Here is a 22,714-nt window from a genome sequence, read left to right as displayed (position 1 = left end):
TCGAGTACATAAATTGGGAAATATACTATTTTTGAGGTCAAACGGTCAAAGGTCAACTGAAGGTCAAACTTCCAAAATCATCAATTTTCATCTGAAGAACCGTCAATTTTCATCTGATTGACTTGCAAATTGAACAGCATTTGCACATTGTGTCACTAAATAGGAAAACTATTTTTTGAGGTCAAAAGGTCAAAGGTCAACTCTAGGTCAAACTTCCAAAATCATCAATTTTCATCTGGAAAATCGTCACTTTTCTTCCTATTGACCCGAGCTTTGATCAAGATTGTCAATTTTAATCTTGATGAAATGGACAATTTGCTGAAATGGACAAATGGAATTTTTTTTCTTGGGGGTGGGGGGTGGATTTTGCAAGTATCGTGCTCTGCATGACGTCTTCTTGTTATTTCATCGCTGCATCACAAAAAACCACAACTAGGGCCATATTGGAAGCCAGCACAGCGGACGGAGCAGAGGCACGATGCTTCAGTTTCATGCACACCAAGCATGTTCGGGCCTTTCACTCAGATTTGATGCAGGTGCAATAAGACATCTAAAAAGCACATCAACCGCTTCGACTGTTTCAAATAGACTGAAGGACAAACATTTCTGCAATGAAAAGATCATGATAGGGATTCATCTGCATGTCAGTTTACTGTGTCTTTCACATCATTAAAGCTATCTGAATTAAACAGTCTGCTACTGCTGGTGGTTGTATCACATTAGACATTAGAGTGAAGCTGAACAAAAATGACAAGAACAGCATTGCTTTTGGTTTTTTTTAGGCCAAAATGTGATATAAACATGGACGCACCAGTTTTGACACAACTGTGCTGTAGTACTACTAATACTACTACAATCAACTCCACGTTATCGTGGGGTCGGCAACATAGCCCAAGTTGTCTAGCCCAAGTCTTTCCTGACCAGCTAAGCCAGCTCATCACTGACATTGAAATGGTTATAGCACGAGTTTGTAACTTGTCCTGAGTGATGGCAATAACTCGCCTAATCTTCACGAAGAACACAATGAAATCTTTAACATCCACTAATAATAGCAGACGGGTCCCAGATTAACGTCCTTCCAAGTGACGACACATGTTGTGATGCAATGCCCTGCTTAAGAAGCACCGGTCTGACAGTTTATAATCAGGCTGGGAATCAAACCCAGACTAAACAGCTCAAAGATCATTGTACTATCTTTCCATCATCCTGACAGATAACTGAGAAGACAATGTAAGAAGAAGAAGAAAAAAAAATCACATTTATTCATAATCTGAGTGGATGCCTTACCCAGACTGCAATGGAGAATGCCAAGAGGACCACCCTCAAAAAGCAGCATGAGGGTGTCAGAGTTGATCCCAGGAGCCACTGTCCATGGATTGACCCATTCCAATAGCAACAGGCCTCCGAGAGAGCTTCCCCACTGGCCAAGCTGTCACAGACATAACAATATGACACAAGTTTAAAAAAAAAATCTTTCCACGATGTTTTCAAACTGCAAGGAACATCCTCCTTGGGATACGATTTGGTTACAAGTGGCAATATTGACGAGGATGCATTACTGTTAATAGATTCATGAAAATGTGTTACAATAACTCGGGTGAAAACGTGTAATCTAATTTCAGTTCATCACATATTGTCACATCAGAGGGGTCCGTTAACACAGACAAGCACACACGCCGAACAGAATGGTCTAAATCCATCCGTGGAATGGTCTTAATGGTGTTTATGTTTACTGCATTCAATATTACCACTATTCCCCAAGGATCACCCAGAACAAAGCTGAACCTGGTGGTAAAACGTGTGGATGGCAAAAAGGTGGGAAAACGTTGCTTTACAAATAAAATGGTTTTTTATAATGAAATACAACACGGGGAAAGACAAAACAACAGAAGCCGGACAGATCTGATGCACGAGGACAACAAATGGGGAAGGTGAGATCCGAAAAACTGAACTTATGTACAAAAGGAAATAAATAAAGCCTATTGCCGTAAAGGCGCTGATTACAGGACTTGTACGATGAAGGAAGAACAGAACAGGCAAGGACTTGTGACTGGCACGAGCTGGTCATGGCTCCACCACAATGATGTGGTCATGCAGGTCGGCGTGGCATGCACGAAGTGTGGCTCAATGAGCAATGGAACAGACAAAATGTACGCAAAAGTTTTTGTCATCTCCCGGGACCGCTCACGAGGACTGGGACAGAACTCCACCACAACGTTTGGACCACCCTCAGCTGGTCCCCATTGGCCAATCCACTGGATGGGGGCAGAGCTTTATCACAGTGGCCATCCCACAGCTCTCCCTCCCCCCATCTAGGACCTCCCCACAGCGCACAAGATTGGCAAGAGACTGCTACAGGATGGCCATGCCTGCTCGTGGTGCCTTGCAAGAGTCCAAATCCTCCACCTGGTCTCATCTGTTTTACCTAACACAATCTTACTTTATACTGTCTTTTTAGTGCACGCTTTACAAAACAACATACACTACATGACCAAAAGTATGCGGACACCCAATCAAATTAGTGGATTCGACTATTTCAGCCACACCCATTGCTGAGAGGTATATATAATCAAGCACACAGCCATGCAATCTCCATTGACAAACATTGGCAGTACATTGGGACGTACTGAAGAGCTCGGTGACTTTCAACGAGGCACCGTCATAGGATGCCACCTTTCCAACAAGTCAGTTCGTCAAATTTTTGCCATCCTAGAGCTGCCCTGGTCAACTGTAAGTGCTGTTATTGTGAAGTGGAAATGTCTAGGAGCATCAACAGCTCAGCTGCGAAATGGTAGGCCATGCAAGCTCACAGAATGGGACCGTCGAGTGCTGAAGCACATAGCGCATAAAAATAGTCTGTCCTCGGTAGCAACACTCACTACCGAGTTCCAAACTGCCTCTGGAAGCAACATCAGCACAACAACTGTTCGTCGGGAGCTTCATGAAATGGGTTTCCATGGCCGAGCAGCCGCACACAAGCCTAAGATCACCATGCGCAATGCCAAGCGTCGGCTGTAGTGGTGTAAATCTCGCCACCATTGGATTCTGGAGAAGTGGAAATGCGTTCTCTGGAGTGATGAATCACGCTTCACCATCTGGCAGTCCGACAGACGAATCTGGGTTTGGCAGATGCCAGGAGAACGCGACCTTCCCGAATGCATAGTGCCAACTGTAAAGTTTGGTGGAGGAGGAATAATGGTCTGGGGCTGTTTTTCATGGTTCAGGCTAGGCCCCTTAGTTCCAGTGAAGGGAAATTTTACCGCTACAGCATACAATGACATTCTCGACAATTGTGTGCTTCCAACTTTGTGGCAACAGTTTGGGGAAGGCCCTTTCCTGTTTCAGCATGACAGTGCCCCCGTGCACAAAGCGAGGACCATGCAGAAATGGTTTGTCGAGGTCGGTGTGGAAGAACTTGACTGGCCTGCACAGAGCTCTGACTTCAACCCCATCGAACACATTTGGGATGAATTGGAACGCCAACTGCGAGCCAGGCCTAATCGACCAACATCAGTGCCCGACATAACTAATGCTCTTGTGGCTGAATGGAAGCAAATCCCCTCGGCAATGTTCCAACATCTCGTGGAAAGCCTGCCCAGAAGATTGGAGGCTGTTACAGCAGCAAAGGGGGGACCAACTTCATATTAATGCCCATGATTTTGGAATGAGATGTTCGATGTTCGGGTGTCCACATACTTTTGGTCATTTAGTGTACCTCTGGACTGTTACAAAAGGAATCTAACCTATGCGATCACATGGACCTATACTTAATACAATCTACCTATGAATCCCCACTTTTGAAGAAACAATATTTCGAAATTAATCTTGAAGATTACTTTTGGTGGAAAAGTATGATGTAACTTGTAATATTGTTGCATTATCGGGACAGTATACATATTTATTTAACACTTGTTTAAAGGCACAACCTGTTTTAAACTATGGAGGCAGCAATGCAGCTTTTGGCTATGGAGGTGACAGTGGATAAGATGGACGTATTATCGAGATGAAAATTCTCTCTTACAGAATCTGTTCAAAACATCCCGTTTATTCTATATGCTCAAACAAATGTGAATCTGCATCAATAAATGGGACGTTTTGAGCCTCTTGGAACAGCTATCTGTACAGCTGTGGTGTGCGAACCCATTCTCACCCCTTCCCTCATCTCCACTCAACATAACGCAACAAGTCTTTCACCACTCAACCACAATTCCACTCAAGTGTCTGGTGTTGATAAAATGCAACTTCGTAGGATAACAACCAAGAGTACCTACATAGTATAGTCTGAAAAGGACAAAAAAAAGAAAAGAAAGATTTTAGGATAACCATTCACAAGTTAGCTGACCTCTAAAGCAGGAAGTGGTGAGGGCTCCTCAGCTACAGGTTGAATATGGAGAACAGAAAGTCCTGCATCCAGAAACTGCAACTGAGCCTCAGGGCCCTTGGCCACTGCAGCTAGTACCAGTCCATTGGGATGCCAAGAAAGAACACTTAGCTCTTCAGCTGCAGAAAGTTGCAAGCAGTGATGTCCACCCTCTTCAAGCACCACAAGTTGACCACCAGCACAACCAAGTGCCAAGCGGGCTTCGCGTCCATCACGAGACCAAGCAGCACAAACAGGGCGGCTGGACAGAGGCACGGTTGTAGCACCTACTCTGCGGAGGTGGGAACTCCAACCTGGATTACCTGGCAAAAAAGTCCAGAAAAAGCAAGTCAAGATAAAAACTAGAAAATATATTTTGATGCGAATGCGTCGATGGATATGCCTCTGTCCATGCTAGATGTCAATTGACGTTTGATCTCAATTAAAGATCACATGAAAAATTGAAAGTCACATGAGAGAAGAGAGAGATCGAGTGATGGAGATAAAAAAAGCAAAGTATAAGAGATAACATGAGATGCGTCTAACTTGAGTTCTTGTCTGCAAAATAATTTTCAAAGAACACATGATCTTTGACCTGTTGAACACAAAATTGAGTCCATACTTGTGCCATGTTTGATTGGGATATCTTCAACGGCTCACTAGTTACTGCAGTAACAAAGATTTTCAATAAGAGGGCACATGACCTTAGGCCTTTGACATTTTGAACCTAAAATCTAATCACTTCATCATTGTTGTACAGTCCATACTTGTGGCAAAGTAGGTTGAAATCCCTTCAGTGGTTCACAAGTTATCGTGGTACCAAAAAAATGATAACAGAAGGACAGACGTCAGAAGGACAACCCAAAAACAATGCCTTTGGATGCGGAGGAATAACTAAATAGACTAGTTGCTGGGTCACAAATATTTTAGCAGCACCAGATACTCCAAGGGGAAATTGTGCCTGGGGCAGCTTTGAAGGTGTTTGACTCAAGACAGGATAGTAAATTTATGGAACTTCAAAGAATGTCAAAACTTGTGGGTGAATCCAAATCATTAGATGGGGGTTGACCAATGTGCACCATCTGGCCAATGTCAAGAGCCAAATCCCAAGTTTTAGATGTCAAATCATTGGCACAAATATCAGGTTGATGTGCAACAACTCATTCACATTGAAGCAAGCATTATGTCTTTGAAAATAAAAGGTAGTTTATGTGTGTGTGTGTGTGTGTGTGTGTGTGTGTGTGTGTGTGTGTGTGTGTGTGTGTGTGTGTGTGTGTGTGTTTGTCTTCCCCATAACTCCAAAACCATTAAACCTAGCAACCCCAATCTTTGCATGCATACTTATCGAGAAGGAAAACTGGATGTTTGGGTGTGTTTAAAAACCCTTTTTGAAGATCATTTCTGGGGTGCTCATCACAAAAAAACAAATAAGCCCTACCAAAATGGCAGTGTGCCATCTTGGTCAGCCATCTGCCAGATCGCTGAGTTCTTAAGCCGCCATTTTGTTTCAGTCTATTCAAACTTGCCTCACCATTAAAACACGATCTACTCTCACGGACTAATTAAAGCCGATAATCGAAATCTGAATTCAGATTTGAGGATCAGATCCAGTACACTATTTACATCATATACAAGAATGTGCCATGCATCATATATAGAATGTGCCGTTCATCACATACAAGTATGAAATCTGGAGTGAAATCTGAAAAAATTAAGACATTAGCGATTTTTACAACTAAGTGTTCATCTTTTACTAAGCTTTCAGCAAGGCTGTTCTTCCTCCTTCCCCATATTGGCAAAGCACACTTTTTCTACTGTTCCAACAAGTATATTGAGTGAAGAAAAGAATAAGTAATATTCCCAAAGTGTAACTTTATTGAGTGAAACGAAAATAATTAACCAGTGGGATTGACATGAAAGCTTCCGCAGTCACGCATGGGTACTCGTGGAGGAAATCTCTGGAGTTAGGAAGGCAAAATAAATCAAATTAAAGACCAAATTAAAAGAACGTAGCCCTACTCCCTCATACTGCTATAGTCTATTTAATTTATTTCCTTACTTTAAAAATTAGAAAATACATCGATCGCCAAACAAAGACCTGTTTCAAGGTAAACCTATGGGGTTGTCATTTTGATGTACTTTATGCATGTGTGTGTGAATGTTTAGATTACCGCAACGGGAATTCAAACAGGCCGTGATGCCTCGGTCGCAACAGTGCATTCACAAGCGCTCATACTGAAGATTGTGTGTGTGTAAATACATTAAATTAATTAAAATTAAAATGTGATAATGTGGCGGACACGAAAGCCCACTGGCTTGGTGACATCATTCCGCGCACCAAGTGGGCGAGGGCCACGCCCGAGGGGTAGGCGTGGCCTGAGGATATACACGGGGCGCGCAGCCCAGAGCGCGCTAGTGTTACAGTGAGCTCCTGAAATAAAGACGCTTATAAGTTACCGCTTGTCCGCTTCCTCCTTGCTCGCAAGCAGCGCGCGTAACGCCGCGCTTTACTGGTGACCTCGACGTTGGATCTGCCGGAGCGATCCTTCCACACACGACGCCATTGCCCCATGGCCAACTTCATCAAACTTCCCGAATTTTGGGAGGCTCAGGCCGAAGTCTGGTTCGTCCAGGCCGAAGCCCAATTTCAGCTTCGGCGCCTCACCGGCGATGACACGCGATACTGCCACGTCGTCGCCTCCCTCGGGCCCGGCACGGCCGCTCGAGTGGTGTCCGTCCTTCGCCACCCACCGGACGGCCACAAGTACGAGGCACTCAAGCGGCTACTCCTAGCCACGTTCGGCCTCACGGACGACGCACGGGCCGACCGCCTCCTGGATCTCCCCGAGCTCGTCGACACGCGCCCGTCGGTCCGAATGGACCATATGCTGTCACTGTTGGGCGACGAAGCCCCCGGTTCTCTATTCCGGGCGCTTTTCCATCGCCAACTTCCAGCGCAGGTTCGCCTCGCGTTGGCCGGGACCGTGCTAACGGAACCCCGAGCATTGGCAGCCGAGGCGTACAGGTACTTCGCGGCCGTCACGGACAGGTACTTCGCGGCCGTCACGGACCTCGAGGCTGATGCTGCTGATGCTGCTGATCCACAGCATCAGCTTACACAGCATACGCAGCATGCTGATACGCACCTCGTGACCGCCGCCACGCCCCGCCCACCGCCGCGGCGAAAACCGCCACTACGGGGAAACCCGCCAACTCCACCGGCCTGGCGGAGCCAGCCGCGCTCCTCCAGCTCCACCACCTGGTGTTGGTTCCACGCCAAGTTCGGCCACGAGGCTCGGCAGTGTCATCCGCCATGCTCCTTCAACAGGTCGGGAAACGCCCGGGCCGGCGCTCAATAGTGGCGATGAGCGCCGGCCGTTCGAGCAGCCTGCTGTTCATAACGGACACCTTATCCGGGCGCCGTTACCTGTGCGACATGGGAGCGCAGGTGAGTGTCGTTCCCGCCGGTACATCAGACAAGCACGCCGCGGGCGGGGGCCCCGCGCTGCTTGCCGCGAACGGGACGCCCATCCGTACGTACGGAAAACGCTGCCTCTCTCTGCGGTTCGGAGGGCAGGTTTTCCGATGGACGTTCGTCACCGCCGACGTGCCCATGGCACTGCTTGGCGCGGACTTCCTGTGCGCTAATGGGCTCCTGGTCGACGTAAAGCGCAGACGTCTTGTCCAGGCCGAGACGTTCAGCTCGCTCGCTTGTGCGCTGCCCAGCTCGTCGTGCAGCTCAACGAGCGGCTCGCCGAGCGGCTTGCCAAGCGGCTTGCCGAACGGTTCGGTTCCGGCCACGTTGATCTGTACGCTTCCGGCAGCGGACGCATTCACCCGCCTCCTCGCCGGCTTCCCGGCCCTCACGCGGCCCACCTTCTCGGCGGGGGCCGTCAAGCACGGGGTGGCCCATCACATCCCCACCGTCGGGCCACCGGTCTACGCCCGGGCACGCCGCCTCAAGCCGACGAAGCTGGCGGTGGCAAAAGCGGCGTTCGCTACCCTGGAGCGACTCGGCATCGTTCGGCGCTCGAAGAGTGCTTGGGCGTCACCGCTGCACATCGTGCCGAAGCCCGGCGGGGGATGGCGACCGTGCGGGGACTATCGCCGTCTCAATGACGCCACCACTCCCGACCGCTACCCCGTCCCCCACATTCAGGACTTTTCCGCCCGTTTGGCGGGCATGTCCTTCTTCTCAAAGGTGGACCTCATACGCGGCTACCATCAGGTCCCCGTCAGGCCGGAGGACGTCCCGAAGCCGGCGGTCATCACGCCATTCGGACTCTTCGAGTTCCTGCGGATGCCCTTCGGTCTGAAGAATGCGGCTCAGGCGTTCCAGCGACTGATGGACAGCGTCCTGCGCGACTTGGATTTTGTCTTCGTCTACCTGGACGATATCCTCGTCGCCAGCGCGTCCCGCGAAGAGCACCTACGCCACCTCCGCACGCTCTTTGAACGCCTGGGCCAGCATGGCCTGATTGTGAACCCCGCAAAGTGCCGGTTCGGCGTCGCCGTAATCGATTTTCTGGGGCACCGTGTCACCAGGCACGGAGCCGTCCCCCTGCCGGCCAAGGTGGAGGCGGTGAAGGGGTTTCCGCGCCCCCGCACGATCAGAGGGCTGCAGGAGTTCCTGGGCATGGTGAACTTTTACCATCGGTTCCTGCCCCGTATCGCCCAGCTCCTGCGCCCCCTGCACGAAGCTCTCCGAGGTAAGCCGGGCAAAGGCGACATTACCTGGACCGAGCAGATGGACACGGCGTTCACGGGCGCGAAGCTCGCCTTGGCTAACGCCACCATGCTCGCGCACCTGGCGCCCGATGCACCGATCGCCCTCACCACCGACGCCTCGGACTACGCGGTGGGCGCGGTGCACGAGCAATGGGTGCGTGGAGCTTGGCAACCGCTGGCGTTCTTTAGCCGGCAGCTTCGCCCGCCCGAACGCCGTTACAGTACCTTCGACCGCGAGTTGCTCGGGCTTCACTTGGCGGTCAGGCACTTCCGCCATCTGCTCGAGGGCCGTGCGTTCACGGCCTTCGTCGACCACAAGCCGCTGATCTTCGCGATGGGCAAGGTCACCGAGCCGTGGTCGGCCCGGCAGCAGCGTCACCTCTCGGACGTGTCCGAGTACACGACGGACATCCGGCACGTCACGGGGAAGGACAACCCGGTGGCGGATTGCCTTTCCCGGGCCGTCGCCCACGCAGTCCACCTCGGCATCGACTATGCCCGGATGGCAGCGGACCAGGCCGCTGACCCCGACGTCCAGGCCTTGCGGACCGCCGTCACGGGCCTCCGCGTCACCGAGGTGCCGTTCGACGGCGCAGGCGCGGCTCTCTTGTGTGACGTCTCCCTCGGGCGGCCTCGCCCCATCGTGCCCACGGGCTGGCAGCGCCAGGTGTTTGACGCCATCCACGGCCTGTCCCACCCAGGCGCGAGGGCCTCCCAAAGGTTGATCGCCGACAAGTTCGTCTGGCATGGCCTCCGGAAGGCCGTCCGCGGCTGGGCCAGGACGTGCCTCGCGTGCCAGCGCGCCAAGGTGCACCGGCACACCCAGGCCCCGTTGGCCCCGTTCACGGTGCCGGAACGTCGGTTTGACCACGTCCACGTGGACCTGGTGGGACCTCTGCCCCCCTCGCGGGGTTTCACCCACGTCCTCACCATGGTGGACCGCACCACCCGGTGGCCGGAGGCCGTGCCCTTGGTGTCGACGACGGCGGCGGACGTCGCGCAGGCTTTCATCGCCACCTGGGTTGCCCGGTTCGGCGCCCCCTCAGACATCTCGTCCGACCGCGGCCCCCAGTTCACCTCGGAGCTCTGGGGGGCGGTCGCGCAGGGGCTCGGGGTCCAGCTGCACCGAACCACGGCCTACCACCCCCAGGCTAACGGCCTGTGTGAGCGATTTCACCGCTCATTGAAGGCCGCGCTCCGGGCCACCCTCCGTGATGGCGGCTGGGTCGACAGGCTCCCCTGGGTCCTGCTGGGCCTCCGGACGGCGCCCAAGGAGGACCTGCGCGCATCCGCGGCGGAGTTGGTCTTCGGGCAACCGCTGCGGGTGCCGGGCGAGTTCCTCCCCGACTCCACGGCACAATGGTCCGCGGCACAGCAGCGCTCCGCTCTGCAAGAGACCGCCCAGAGGTTCGCCCTGGTGCCAACGGCATGCCACGGGCACCCACCGACGCACGTCGCCCCGGAGCTTCGCACGGCGGAGTACGTCTTCGTCCGCCACGATGCCCACCGGACACCACTGCGGCCCCCGTACGACGGGCCTTTCCGCGTGCTGGAGACCGGGGCGAAGCACTTCACCCTGGACATCGGCGGTACTCCTGACCGCGTTTCTGTAGACCGCCTCAAGCCGGCCCACCTCGACGTGGACCATCCACCGCCAGTGGCCCGACCCCCATGTCGGGGCCGCCCCCCTGCGGGCGGCCCCCCGGCACCGCCCAGCCCCACCGCCACGCCGCCCCCCGGTCCTGCACCCATCCCAGGGGCAGCCAGGGGCACCCCACCTGGCATCCCTGCACCCCGGACGCCGCCGATCGCCAGGGGGCGCTTCGGCCGGGTCATCTGTCTGCCCCGCAAACTGGCCCTCCAGGTGCGTGGGAATTCTGGGGGGGCGCGTGTGGCGGACACGAAAGCCCACTGGCGTGGTGACATCATTCCGCGCACCAAGTGGGCGAGGGCCACGCCCGAGGGGTAGGCGTGGCCTGAGGATATACACGGGGCGCGCAGCCCAGAGCGCGCTAGTGTTACAGTGAGCTCCTGAAATAAAGACGCTTATAAGTTACCGCTTGTCCGCTTCCTCCTTGCTCGCAACCAGCGCGCGTAACGCCGCGCTTTAATAATACATTAAATCCTATTGCGAGTAAAGTTGGAATAAGTGATGTTGCATTGATGGCTTGACTGACTGCCTGGACGCAACTGAGGTTGTGGATCTACTGATTTACCATCAATTGATGTGGATCCATGATCGAGGTTGTGGATCCGCCGTTTGGAGAGGTCCTGGGCTGAAAGGATCGAAACCTCGAGGAAGAACGGTGCCCAGCTGATGATCCATGCAGTCGGGAAACGAGTCAATTGCTTACAGATTAAGGTTCTTGCTTTAGGTGGAGAAACTATATTTGAGGTTTACAATTTAAATAAAGTTGAATATCGGATGTTGTGAAATTAACATCATTTACAGCAATCCTTTAAATTATTTATATTTAAGTTTAGGAACAGCCGATACTGTACAATTAATTAAATGTGTGTGTGTGTGTGTGTGTGTGTGTGAGTGTGTGTGTGTGTGTGTGTGTGTGTGTGTGTGTGTGTGTGTGTGTGTGTGTGTGTGTGTGTGTGTGTGTGTGTCTGTGAATAAAATAGAGAGATAGAATTGTGAGGAACAGAAATGAAAAAACGAGATGTGTGTGTGTATTTGAGCGCAGTCATTCAGCATAACATATCATTCTCTTTGCTAACCCCCCCCCCCCTCTTTTCTCTCTCCCCCTCTCCCACCCAACACCACCCCTCTCTGTCTCTCCTCCCACCCCTCTCTGTCTCTTCCCCACCCCTCTCTGTCTCTTCCCCATCCCTCTCTGTCTCTTCCCCACCCCTCTCTGTCTCTTCCCCACCCCTCTCTGTCTCTTCCCCACCCCTCTCTGTCTCTCCTCCCACCCCTCTCTGTCTCTTCCCCACCCCTCTCTGTCTCTTCCCCGCCCCTCTCTGTCTCTTCCCCACCCCTCTCTGTCTCTTCCCCACCCCTCTCTGTCTGTTCCCCACCCCTCTCTGTCTCTTCCCCACCCCTCTCTGTCTCTTCCCCACCCCTCTCTGTCTCTTCCCCACCCCTCTCTGTCTCTTCCCCACCCCTCTCTGTCTCTTCCCCACCCCTCTCTGTCTCTTCCCCCACCCCTCTCGGTCTGTCCCCCCACCCCTCTCAGTCTGTCCCCCACCCCTCTCGGTCTCCCTCCTCAACCCACTCTGTCTCCCCTATCCCTCTCTATCTCTCCCCTACCTCTTTTTCTCCCCACCCCTTGCCTCCCCCCTACATTCTCCCCTCCTTCTCAACCAGCCCTACACCCTTCCTCTCCCTCCTTCCATTCCCCTACCCCCATTCCTTCCTCTCTCTCCCCCCACTCCTCTCTCTCCCCCCACTCCTCTCTTTCCCCCCACTCCTCTCTCTCCCTCCACTCCTCTCTCTCCCCCCACTCCTCTCTCTCTCTCCCCACTCCTCTCTCTCCCCCCACTCCTCTCTCTTCCCCCACTCCTCTCTCTCTCTCCCCACTCCTCTCTCTCCCCCCACTCCTCTCTCTTCCCCCACTCCTCTTTCTTCCCCCTCCCACTCCTCTCTTTCTCTCCTACTCTTTAATATTCCCGTCAGCTAAGCGACTCCGTGTTGCCCAGCAATGCCGGGTACCTTTGATAGTTTCTAAATAAGAGGAAAGCACAATAGATCATAATGGGGTGGAACTACCTTTGACATTACCTGGACCGTGTCCTTCATGAACAAAACACTCGTACAAACTGCTGGTAGCTGTTGCACTGCGCTCATTCCACTCTACTAAACGAACATGATGGAGCTGCTCCGGACAGAACGTGGCGCAAACGAGATCACCATCAGTGTGCAGCCAAGCAAGGAGCTGCAATGCACAGTGCAACATACAGCAGCTAAAAAGCATGGCATTTTGCCTCTTAGACTGGATAAAAACTGGCAAACTTCACTCTTTTGTTAACAGTGTAAATAAAGAAAGAAATGTAGACATAGGAAAAGGATATTTATCCCTAAAGAGATGCAGATGCCTAGAAAGCTGATGGGAATCTCTCCGAAGGAAAGGAGAGGAATGAGGATAAGTGGTGTCTCGGAGGCAAAATTTGCATGGAGGCATGTCTGTTTTTGGTTGGGGCATATGTTCAGGGAGAGGAGGGAGAATGTGCTCAGGTAGGTCTTTGATAAAGATGGTGTTTGCAAGAGAAGGGGCAGACAAAAGTGGCGGTGGAACGGGGTGGTAGAGAAGGACGTAAGAGATGTGAGGATGCAGAGAGGATGCTTGGGATAGAGGAGTGTGGAGAATTTTTTTTTTGAGCAGTCAACCCCATAAGAGGGTGGATATGAATTAGGGCAGCAGTAGTAGTAAGTAGTAGTACAAGCATGTGATGAATGTGGTAATTTAAATCCCTATTATGTTCATTAAAACAACATCTGCAACCTAATGTTGCATCATTTTTTTCTCTACAAGGAGGTGAAATAGAAACTCCATCATGATCAGATCTCGTAAATGTCAGTTTGTAAAATTATCCGTTTAACAAACACTTGTAAAAGTCAGACTACACTTTACAGTTTTTCTCATTACAATCTCAGCATGCTTCCACAGGATAGCTTAATGTGGAATGAAGAATCAGAGCTGAAAGGGAAGTGCAAATTATGCAAAACCTCTGGTTATTGTGTGAACTTGCCACATGCAGTTTAAGTGTTAAAAAAAGCAGGTCTCACCTGAAATCCCTTTAGTCGAACGCATTCAAACTTGGGTTTCATTGTTTTTTGGGGTATCTTTTTTGAATCAAAGGAAACGGTGGAGTTGGTGACTATGAGAAAATGGATGTATGTGGCTGAACTGTTATGGTAGGCCATTATACAGCAAAGGGCTATAGTCTGAAAATGCTCATGGGATCTGCAAGGATCATGCATCAGCTCAGGGGCCAATTCCAGACAACTGGATCAGTTGCGAAGATACCGGAATCTGATTACGAAGCTCCACAACAAAGCAACGAGAGTGGTAACCACATGTTCAAAATCAAATGGGTACTGAATCTGATGTGGCTTTCATTGAAGATATTCAGAATTATAGTAGGTTTACAATAACAGGAAACACAAGAACATTCACAAATAAGCGACATTTAGTCCATCAAGCTTGTGCTTTAATCGTATGGCTATAAAGCAAATGTATGTCCACTTGGTGCACTTGTCTAGTCCAAATTCCATTTGAATATCATCGGAGAAACATTTTACTCGTTTTAGTTGTTCTATCAAATTTTCATCATTCGGTGTGAATAACTTTAAATCATCAATGTATTAATTTTTTTTATTTATGTTGAAGGCTCCAGTCACAGACTATATAGTCCTCATCTAAGCCAGGCCTTAAATAAAATAATTGCACAAAGCGATATAAAAGAGAAAGAATGTAAAGGTGAGGAGTGAAAATGAGTAAGAAAAGTGTATAATGAAAAGTGTATGATGTTTGTTTGCGAGAAAGAGAGATTAAAGCAAGCCCAGTAGCAATATGTTAAAATCTATACAACGGTTTACTGGGAGACAAGTTAAGTGTTAATCTACATCCATGACTCCACAAATGTACAATATAATAAATTCTACAGGCGTTTTTGTCATTATTTCAGTGCATATTTGTCCAAAATACCGTACCTCTTTTAAAAGGAGCTCCACCGCTATGTATATAAATGTATTGACAAGGAATGATTTGGAATGGCCAACATACATTTGTAAGATGGACTCAACAAGACATGGCATCGTCTGCCATTTATTCAGGAGAATTCACCGAATATACATTTTCCGCTCAATGGTACAATTCTACTTCTTGGTTAAAAAAATAATAATAATCAATAATTATCAGATCCAGAAACCCCAAGAGTGTTTCACTTTAATACCACCGTGAGCATGGCCATGGAAAATAATGTAATGGCCATGCTAATGTGCAGATGCAAAAATATTGACTGAACCACCTTTAGAGGCCATTTTTCCCTGCAGAGCAGGGCTTGGCCTTTTTCGGGCACCGTGGTCCCCTTTTTGAAGCAATGTTTTATGGCCGGATGCCCTTCCTGCCGCCAACCCCGTTAGTCGCCTCTTGCGACACACAGTGAATTACCAGTGAACTGGTGCTCAATTTGCCGACCTCGGAAGGATGACAGGCTGAGTCAATCCCCCTGGCGTTAATTCAGCGATCGACCGGGATTCAAACCCAGGATCCTAGGATCCCAAGCCGGCACCCTAACCGCTAAGCCAACACCAGGCTCCTGCAAAAATATTGACTCTGTCTGTAAAATTAATGATCCATTATTAGTCTGAACCTGGAGGTACGCGCACTCGCCTCTGAGCTGTCTAGCCTTCCTCGAATCTTCTCAGTCCAGCTATAAACCATCATCCCGGGTTTTGCATGCAGAGCGAGTCGTCAATGTGTGTGTCGACTCTTGGCCGTCAGAAGGAAGTCAAACTGGCTTCTCGTCTGCCAGCCATAATTGATGGATGTTAAAGATCCCACGGTGTCCTTTGCAAAAGGTAAGCAAGCTATCGACGGCACCCTGAACAAATTACAAATAATCCCTGCCCTGATTACCATTGAGAAAGGCAAAGGCAAACCACCCAATGCAATCCTTGCTGCGAGTTTGCCTTCAGGCAGAGTACCAGAATTCGATTAGATTAGTCTGAAAGGAATGAGGTATTAATTTTTTTTTTTTTTAACATGTAGAATAACATGAACAACTAGATGGTATTTATAGAATACTTATTCCATGCAGTCAAATTGGTGCAAGCCAACTGTTCTTTCCTTGATCCAATATGGCTGCCAGACCACGTGAGCAATTAAATCATAAAATTATATTCTGTAATATAATTGTTGCATAGATCACACTATAAATTTCAAACTGATCAGACTAAGCATTGTCCCTGTCGAATTATGACGTCATAATTAAGGTAGTGATGACATCATCATTAACATATCTTATTACCCATGGGGAGTACTTGACAATGAGCCATGTTTCAATGATTTCCATGGAGCGGTTTGGGAGATATAGAGGTGTAACGTTTTTCCAAGATGGCGTCCGTACCACGTGACCTATAACGTCATAATTATGATTAAAACATTCTACAGGCGGAGGCACTCCTACTGTGAAATTTCGTGTCCATCGGAGCAACGGTTGCCAAGAAAATGAATTTTTAAAATACAGACAGGTAAGCCACACATACGTGTACGCACCCGAGTGCTTAACCCTGCTTTTCGCTTTGCGAGCGCAGGGTAATAAATGATGCAAATCCCACACTGAGTCTGGCTCGGCACTGAGCACAACACATCACAGTGCCACAGAGTAGGCCGTCAGCTGCACCAGTGTGGGGCAAATGTTTCCGGACTCCCGTGCCCATGCCTCCTCAGTCATTATTCGCTGACATTTTACAAATGGTCAGGGAAGCGGGAGGCATCATAGGGAGTCCGGTGGCCCATGGGGCACTGCACCTGGGATTCACAGCCCATGCAGCGTCCTGCAGCCACCACGGCAATATCACTGCGCGGATGCCAACCTGAAACGGCGATTTTTCCAACTTTCAAATTTGCAGCCACAAAGTGTTAACTTCCGATTTTTTTTTCTCTCCCTCTTTTTGCTTCACACACGAGAATTGAAGGTCACCTAGCATACAAAATAGCACACCTCAAAATAATGAATCTTGTAAATTACCCCTTATAAAACATCGCTGCATTCCACGGTCGTGGAAATAAATACTTTAGGGAGGAATTAGCAGCATTATAATTCGCCACGCAGTCAAGTAATCCAACAGCTCAGCAGGAGCACTGCTCGCAGGTAATTACTTTACATAACCCAAGTCAGTGCAGAATATTTTTTATAAACTGTCAAGTTTGAAATTCAATCTTTTTTTTCTTTTTTTTAAAGAAGTGCTTTTTGTGCATTTATAGTATCAAATGGGATCGTTATTCACTCCAATTATTCATTTTTTGGTTGTAAACCGTATTATTTTGATATTATTACAATCCCTTGGTTAGTCAGAGCTGTTATAAAGTGCACAGTAATGTGCAAGTCCATGGAGAAGCCACAAAAGATACAAACGAGTTTATACTCTGATCAATGGTCGCATTTGTAATGATTTAAAAAATGGGGAAAAGACAATAATTTCCAATTGCGGAACATAAATCAGCAAACTTTATTAAGAGGCTCTTTTACTTTTTAAGTGTTTCAATGAACCTTGTGCCAATTCAACATATGTGTAATGCGGGTACAAGTACAGGGAGAACGTGAAGGGCAAGGGGTCGGGTCGGGTTGTGGGGAGAATGACAGAGGGAAGAACATCAGGTGGACGAGAAATTGAAGATGAGGAAGAAGTAGTGAGGGAAGGGGAAAGGAAGGGAGTACGAGAAGCGCAAGATATGTGGAAATGAGGAAACAGCGAAAGGAGGAAAGGAAGAGCAAGCTCATGAGATTCTACATCTGCATGATTACAGACAAGCAATCTGGTTTAATATCCCATTAGTAACAGGGTACAAATAGCCTCCATAATGCAGTAGCCTTTTCAAAGTGCTGTTTCACAATTCACCTTTTCAAGTGCACATATCTCCGAAGGCTGAATAGTTTGCGTTTTGTATCTCACTGGTAGGCCAGATCTGGATCCGGACCTGAACCAAAATCGAATCGGCTTGTTATTGTCACCTAAACAACTCATCTACCGAGTTTTGTCATAATCCGTGCACAACATTTTGAGTTATCGTGCTAGAGTCACGGGAAAAAGTAAGTACACCCCATGTAAAGTTTTGACTTTTCAACATATTTCAACATACAGCTATTTGATCTTCATTTCAACAATATTGATAGATAAAGGTGATATAATATAACAAATATCATGAAACATTTACATTTTGTAGTCCATTGTATAATTTAAATAAACATAAAGGCAAATTTCGCATGTGGAAAAAGTAAGTACACCCTTAGCTCTAATAGGTGGTATTGCCCCCTTTGGCAGAAACAACCTCAAGTAGGCATTTCTTATAACTGTCTACCAGTCTCTGACATCGACTGGGAGAAATGTTTGCCCACTCCTCCATGCAGAATTCTTTCAGCTGTGCGATGTTTGAGGGGTTTCTTGCATGCACAGCTCGTTTCGAATCCCCCTACAACATCTCGATGGGAGTTAGATCCGGGCTTTGACTTGGCCATTCCAGAACCCCCCATTTCTTTCTTTTCAGCCATTCCTTGGTGGATTTACTGGTATGTTTAGGGTCATTGTCATGTTGCAAGGTCCAGCTTTGGTTGAGCTTCAACTTTCCGACAGATGGCCTCACATTATCCTCAAGCACCCTCTGGTACAATGAAGAATTCATAGTGGATTCTATGATGGTGAGCTGCCCAGGCCCTGATGCAGCAAAACTGCCCCAAACCATAATATTTCCACCACCATGCTTTACAGTTGGTATCAGGTTCTTGTAGTCAAATGCTGTCTTTGGTTTTCGCCAAACATGTCTTCTGGTACTGTGGCCAAATAGCTCTACCTTTGACTCATCTGTCCAGAGCACATTGTTCCAGAAGTGCTGGTCTTTGCCTTGGTGTTCATTGGCAAACTTTAGTCTTGCCCTGATGTTCTTTCTGGACAGCAAAGGTTTCCTCCTGGCACACCTCCCATGTAGATCAAATTTGTGCAACCTCTTTCTAATGGTAGACTCGTGCACTTTGACATCAACAGTGGCAAGAGCTACCTGTAGGTCCCGTGATGACATTCTGGGGTTCTTAGAGACTTCCTTCAGCATCTTGCGGTCTGCTCTCGGGCTGAACTTGCTGGGGCGGCCTGGCCTGAACAAGTTGGCAGTTGTTTGTAATTTTCTCCACTTGTCGATGATCTTCCGGAGAGTCGAATGATTGACTTCAAATTGTTTGGAGATCTTTTTAAATCCCTTCCCAGACTCGTAGGCATCTATAACCTTCTTTCTGAAGGCCTCAGAGAGCTCTTTTGATCTAGGCATCGTGACGCCGCACACTTCAACAACAAAGAGCAAACCAAACTAAATGTCTGAGGTTTAAATAAGACAGGTTCCTCCAAGATCCTCTCTGATGATGTTCTAATCATTTGCACCTGAGCTGGTGCACCTGATTCTAATTTTAGGTATTTGAAGTAGTGATAAATGTAGGGGTGTACTTCCTTTTTCCACATGCGAAATTTGCATTTATGTTTATTTAAATTATACAATCGACGACAAAATGTAAATGTTTCATGATGTTTGTTATATTATATCACCTTTATCTCTTAATATTGTTGAAATGAAGATCAAATAGCTGTATGTTGAAATATGTTGAAAAAGTCAAAACTTTACATGGGGTGAACTTACTTTTTCACGTGACTGTATGTATCGTTTTTGGGCCCTGTCTCCCAATGGTGAAGAATTACTTTAAAATCCTACTATCTGGATCCGGATCAGACTCTTCACCAACATCGAATCAATTCGTCCTTGACACACACCCAACCTGTCCACCAAGTTTCATCTGAATCCACAACTTTTTGAGATATCCTGCTCACAGACAGACAAACAGACCGACAAACAAACAGACAGACAAACATGGGTCAAAACATTCGGTGGCGGAGGTAATGAGACGATGAGGATTCAAACATACATCGAGGAAACCGAGATCAGCTAGGTACTCGACGACAGAGCTAATTCTACCACCTTAAAGGTTTCAGAAGTGTTGGTTCGTTTTGGAAGACCTAAGGTGCTGTTGGCAGAATATGTTCGAAATAACAATTCAAAAGTTGGCATCATTTACTTTCAAAGTGCTGCCTGGCTGTGTCAGACACCTACACTTTTGCTGAGTGCTGGAGGGGTTTTCTTACCTCCATTGAAGCCTTGCCACAGCTCACCAGTGCCAAAGTAGCACGGTCTTGTTCCATAGGCACGGGGGCCCAGGACATTGCTGTACTGGGATCTTTGACTTCATTCAACACCCACCAGCAAACAACCAGGTTCTGCTCAGGGTTCATTGCCAGGTGGCGATTCACCTGGCCACTCCGAGGACCTGGTAGGTCCACTGTACAAGTCTGGTGGTAGTAAAAATGAACTTTTAGTGGTGCACTATTTAAAATACTGATGTGTAGTGCAGTATTTTGTGACATCACACATGCAAGAATGAACAACTCATGGCAAAGTCGATTCTTAAAAAAAAAAAAAAAAAAACATTTTAGAAAGAGCTCCAAAATTAGCATGAGCCTGAAAGATGCTCACACAATCCCCTAAGATACTTTTCAAAATGTACACAGGATACTCAAAATCTTTACAACATCCCTGTTTGAAAGGGGCTCAGCATTGCTGATCAGCCCTGGGTGGCTACGGTTCACAAAATAGGCTCGAAAGAAGAAGAAATTATGCGAGGCTCGTTCCACAAGTGACTTCCAAGAAGCTTCGTCATAGCGTCAGTGCAATGGTGGCTGCGAGAGCTACAAAGCTTTCATGTGCAAAACTTTCCAAAAAGGGTGAAAATTAATCCAACTCAAATACTGCGTGGAATAACTGTCGAGCGTGCACTTTTGCGTCCACAAGTCTTCTTGCCGCTGCATATTTTTCCTCATAAACTTCACCTAAATTGAGAAGACCATCTACAGTATATTGGACCTCTTTTTCACTACAGACGTATGGAATTGTGGCATACAGGAGCTAGCACATCCAAGTCCTTTCGATTGGGCCTCCTCCATTGGCGGTGGAAGGCCGGTGCGGTGGCCCCTGCCATGTCGGGGTTGGGTTTCTTTGGAGTTCATCCACAATTGTGAGGATTTGAAAAGGTAAGTGAACTTTATTCATGATGCCTCTTGTGAAATCATGTAAAATCCTTGTGCAAATTATTAGTTTTGGGAACAAAGGAGGCTTTTATCCACTCCCCCCACCAAGATGAAGATGCGCCTATCTTAAATCCATATTAAAAATACCATTGACAAATCTTTTGAAATGATTGCATTCTGAATGAACAGCACATTGATTGCTGTTTATTGAAGTGCAATGAAATTCAAAATTCCCGGTGTGTACCCCGGTTTAGAATAGGTACACCGTATCCCTGCGCATCGAAGAGGCGACTAAGGGTTGGCGTCAGGAAGGGCATCCGGCCATAAAAACATTGCCTCAAACAGGGAACCATGATTGTCATGGGGCCAGCAAGGCTAACCCCTGCTCTAGCGGGGAAAATGGCCTTAAAAACGATCATTCATTCATTCATGCAATGAAATATATTATAATCAAGCTTGCCATTCATAGTACAAAGTTCATGAGTTTGTTTGTATTTGTGTGTTGTACCGTCCTCCTAACAGGAAAGATTCCATTTACATATCTCTCAGACAACATAGAGCATATTTTAACCCAACTCCATCTTCATCATGTGGCGATTTCAATTGTAAACATGCAAATTGGCTGTATGTTGGTACCTCTCCCTCACCAGTCATGGAACTTCAGCAAAGGACTTCTGTGACTCTATGGGACTGACTCGATCCATGAACTTTCTGACCTGGATTTCTCCAAATGGCAAAATCCACCCTTCGGGACTTGTTAATGACTAACTTTCCTTCTAATGTCTGCTGTTCCTCTTCTACTCCAACAGGTTCATCTGATTATGTGCTGGTGAGAGGCAACATCTCTCTGGCTATTGTCAGAGAGGTGCCTCAATGCCGGCAAGTTTGGAATTTCACTCAAGCTTACTGGCGGGGACTGCAAGCATGGACTCTCATGTCAACACTGATCCTTTTTTTCCACCTGTTGTGAAATTAATACTGCCAGGGAATCCTTACACACAAGCTTTATTCGGTCATCTCATCTTTATTCATTTAGTACAGCGGATAAGCTCTCATATTTTAACAAATTGTGCATTTTTTGAGAAAAGCATGAAATTTCTAGCATAGTTAGTATATACCATAAGGTTTATTTTCAGATGTGGAGGGAAGTCAGATTTGACCTCTGAGGACCGTGAGAGGTCAAATCCAAAATGGCCACCAGTCCACCGGGTCTAATGTTCAAACGCGCTTATAGGTGTCATTTCCAACTAAATTGGGGATGCCCATTCATTTGGTGATACTTTTGAGATCGCCAGAACTCAAGGACATGCATTTATGTCACGGTCAAGGTCAAATTACGTTAAATATCTATTTTTATGATACTGCAGTTGGAACTGCTATTGGAAAAAGTTCATTTGAACTTTTAAAACTTTATTTTTTCAGGTACAGGGATAGGTACAGAACACCCAAAGACCAGAAATGATGAAAAAAAAGTGTTTACACTGCAAGGAATGATGCAATGACCTCTGAAAAAATAACTGTAGTTAACCAAGTATGTCCACCAAAGCTTACATTAAATCAAGTGCAATGATGAAAATTGGTACTGATCTAAATCTAACAGTCTCCAGAACAGAAGCACAGTGCAGTGCACTTGAATGCAGCTTTGGCACACTTGCAGCGTCCAGTGCACCCTTTCTTGCAGCCACGGTCGATCAATTCATGGCACGATTTTGATGCTTCAGGAAGAGTGGTCCAAAGAGGCTGCCACCCAGTTGTCTCCTTTGTCCAGCCCCAGTCAGGTGGGTCTGGCATCTCTGGATCCATGACCAATGCCTGGTTACAACAGTCGGCCT

General features: G+C 47.9%; 1 protein-coding gene across 3 annotated transcripts in view; it reads right to left on the bottom strand.

The window, feature by feature from the left end:
- The window catches only part of WDPCP (WD repeat containing planar cell polarity effector), a 185,146-nt gene that overhangs the window by 112,106 nt on the left and 50,326 nt on the right, over nucleotides 1-22,714 (bottom strand). For 2 of the 3 annotated variants that reach the window (XM_078784235.1, XM_078784236.1), the window contains exons 9-12: nucleotides 19,944-20,147; nucleotides 12,819-12,972; nucleotides 4,343-4,683; nucleotides 1,288-1,429 (exon numbers count right to left, since the gene is read on the bottom strand). In XM_078784235.1, the coding sequence (XP_078640361.1) occupies nucleotides 1,288-1,429; nucleotides 4,343-4,683; nucleotides 12,819-12,972; nucleotides 19,944-20,147 (841 nt within the window). Of the gene's footprint in view, nucleotides 1-1,287; nucleotides 1,430-4,342; nucleotides 4,684-12,806; nucleotides 12,973-19,943; nucleotides 20,148-22,714 lie in introns of all 3 variants that reach the window. The other variant, XM_068129394.2, reaches the window with a different exon arrangement.

This window comes from Myxine glutinosa, chromosome 9 (genome assembly GCF_964187855.1).
Source record: "Myxine glutinosa chromosome 9, kmMyxGlut1.1, whole genome shotgun sequence".
Taxonomy (NCBI): Eukaryota; Metazoa; Chordata; class Myxini; order Myxiniformes; family Myxinidae; genus Myxine; species Myxine glutinosa.
This window is presented reverse-complemented; position numbering and strand designations above follow the sequence as displayed.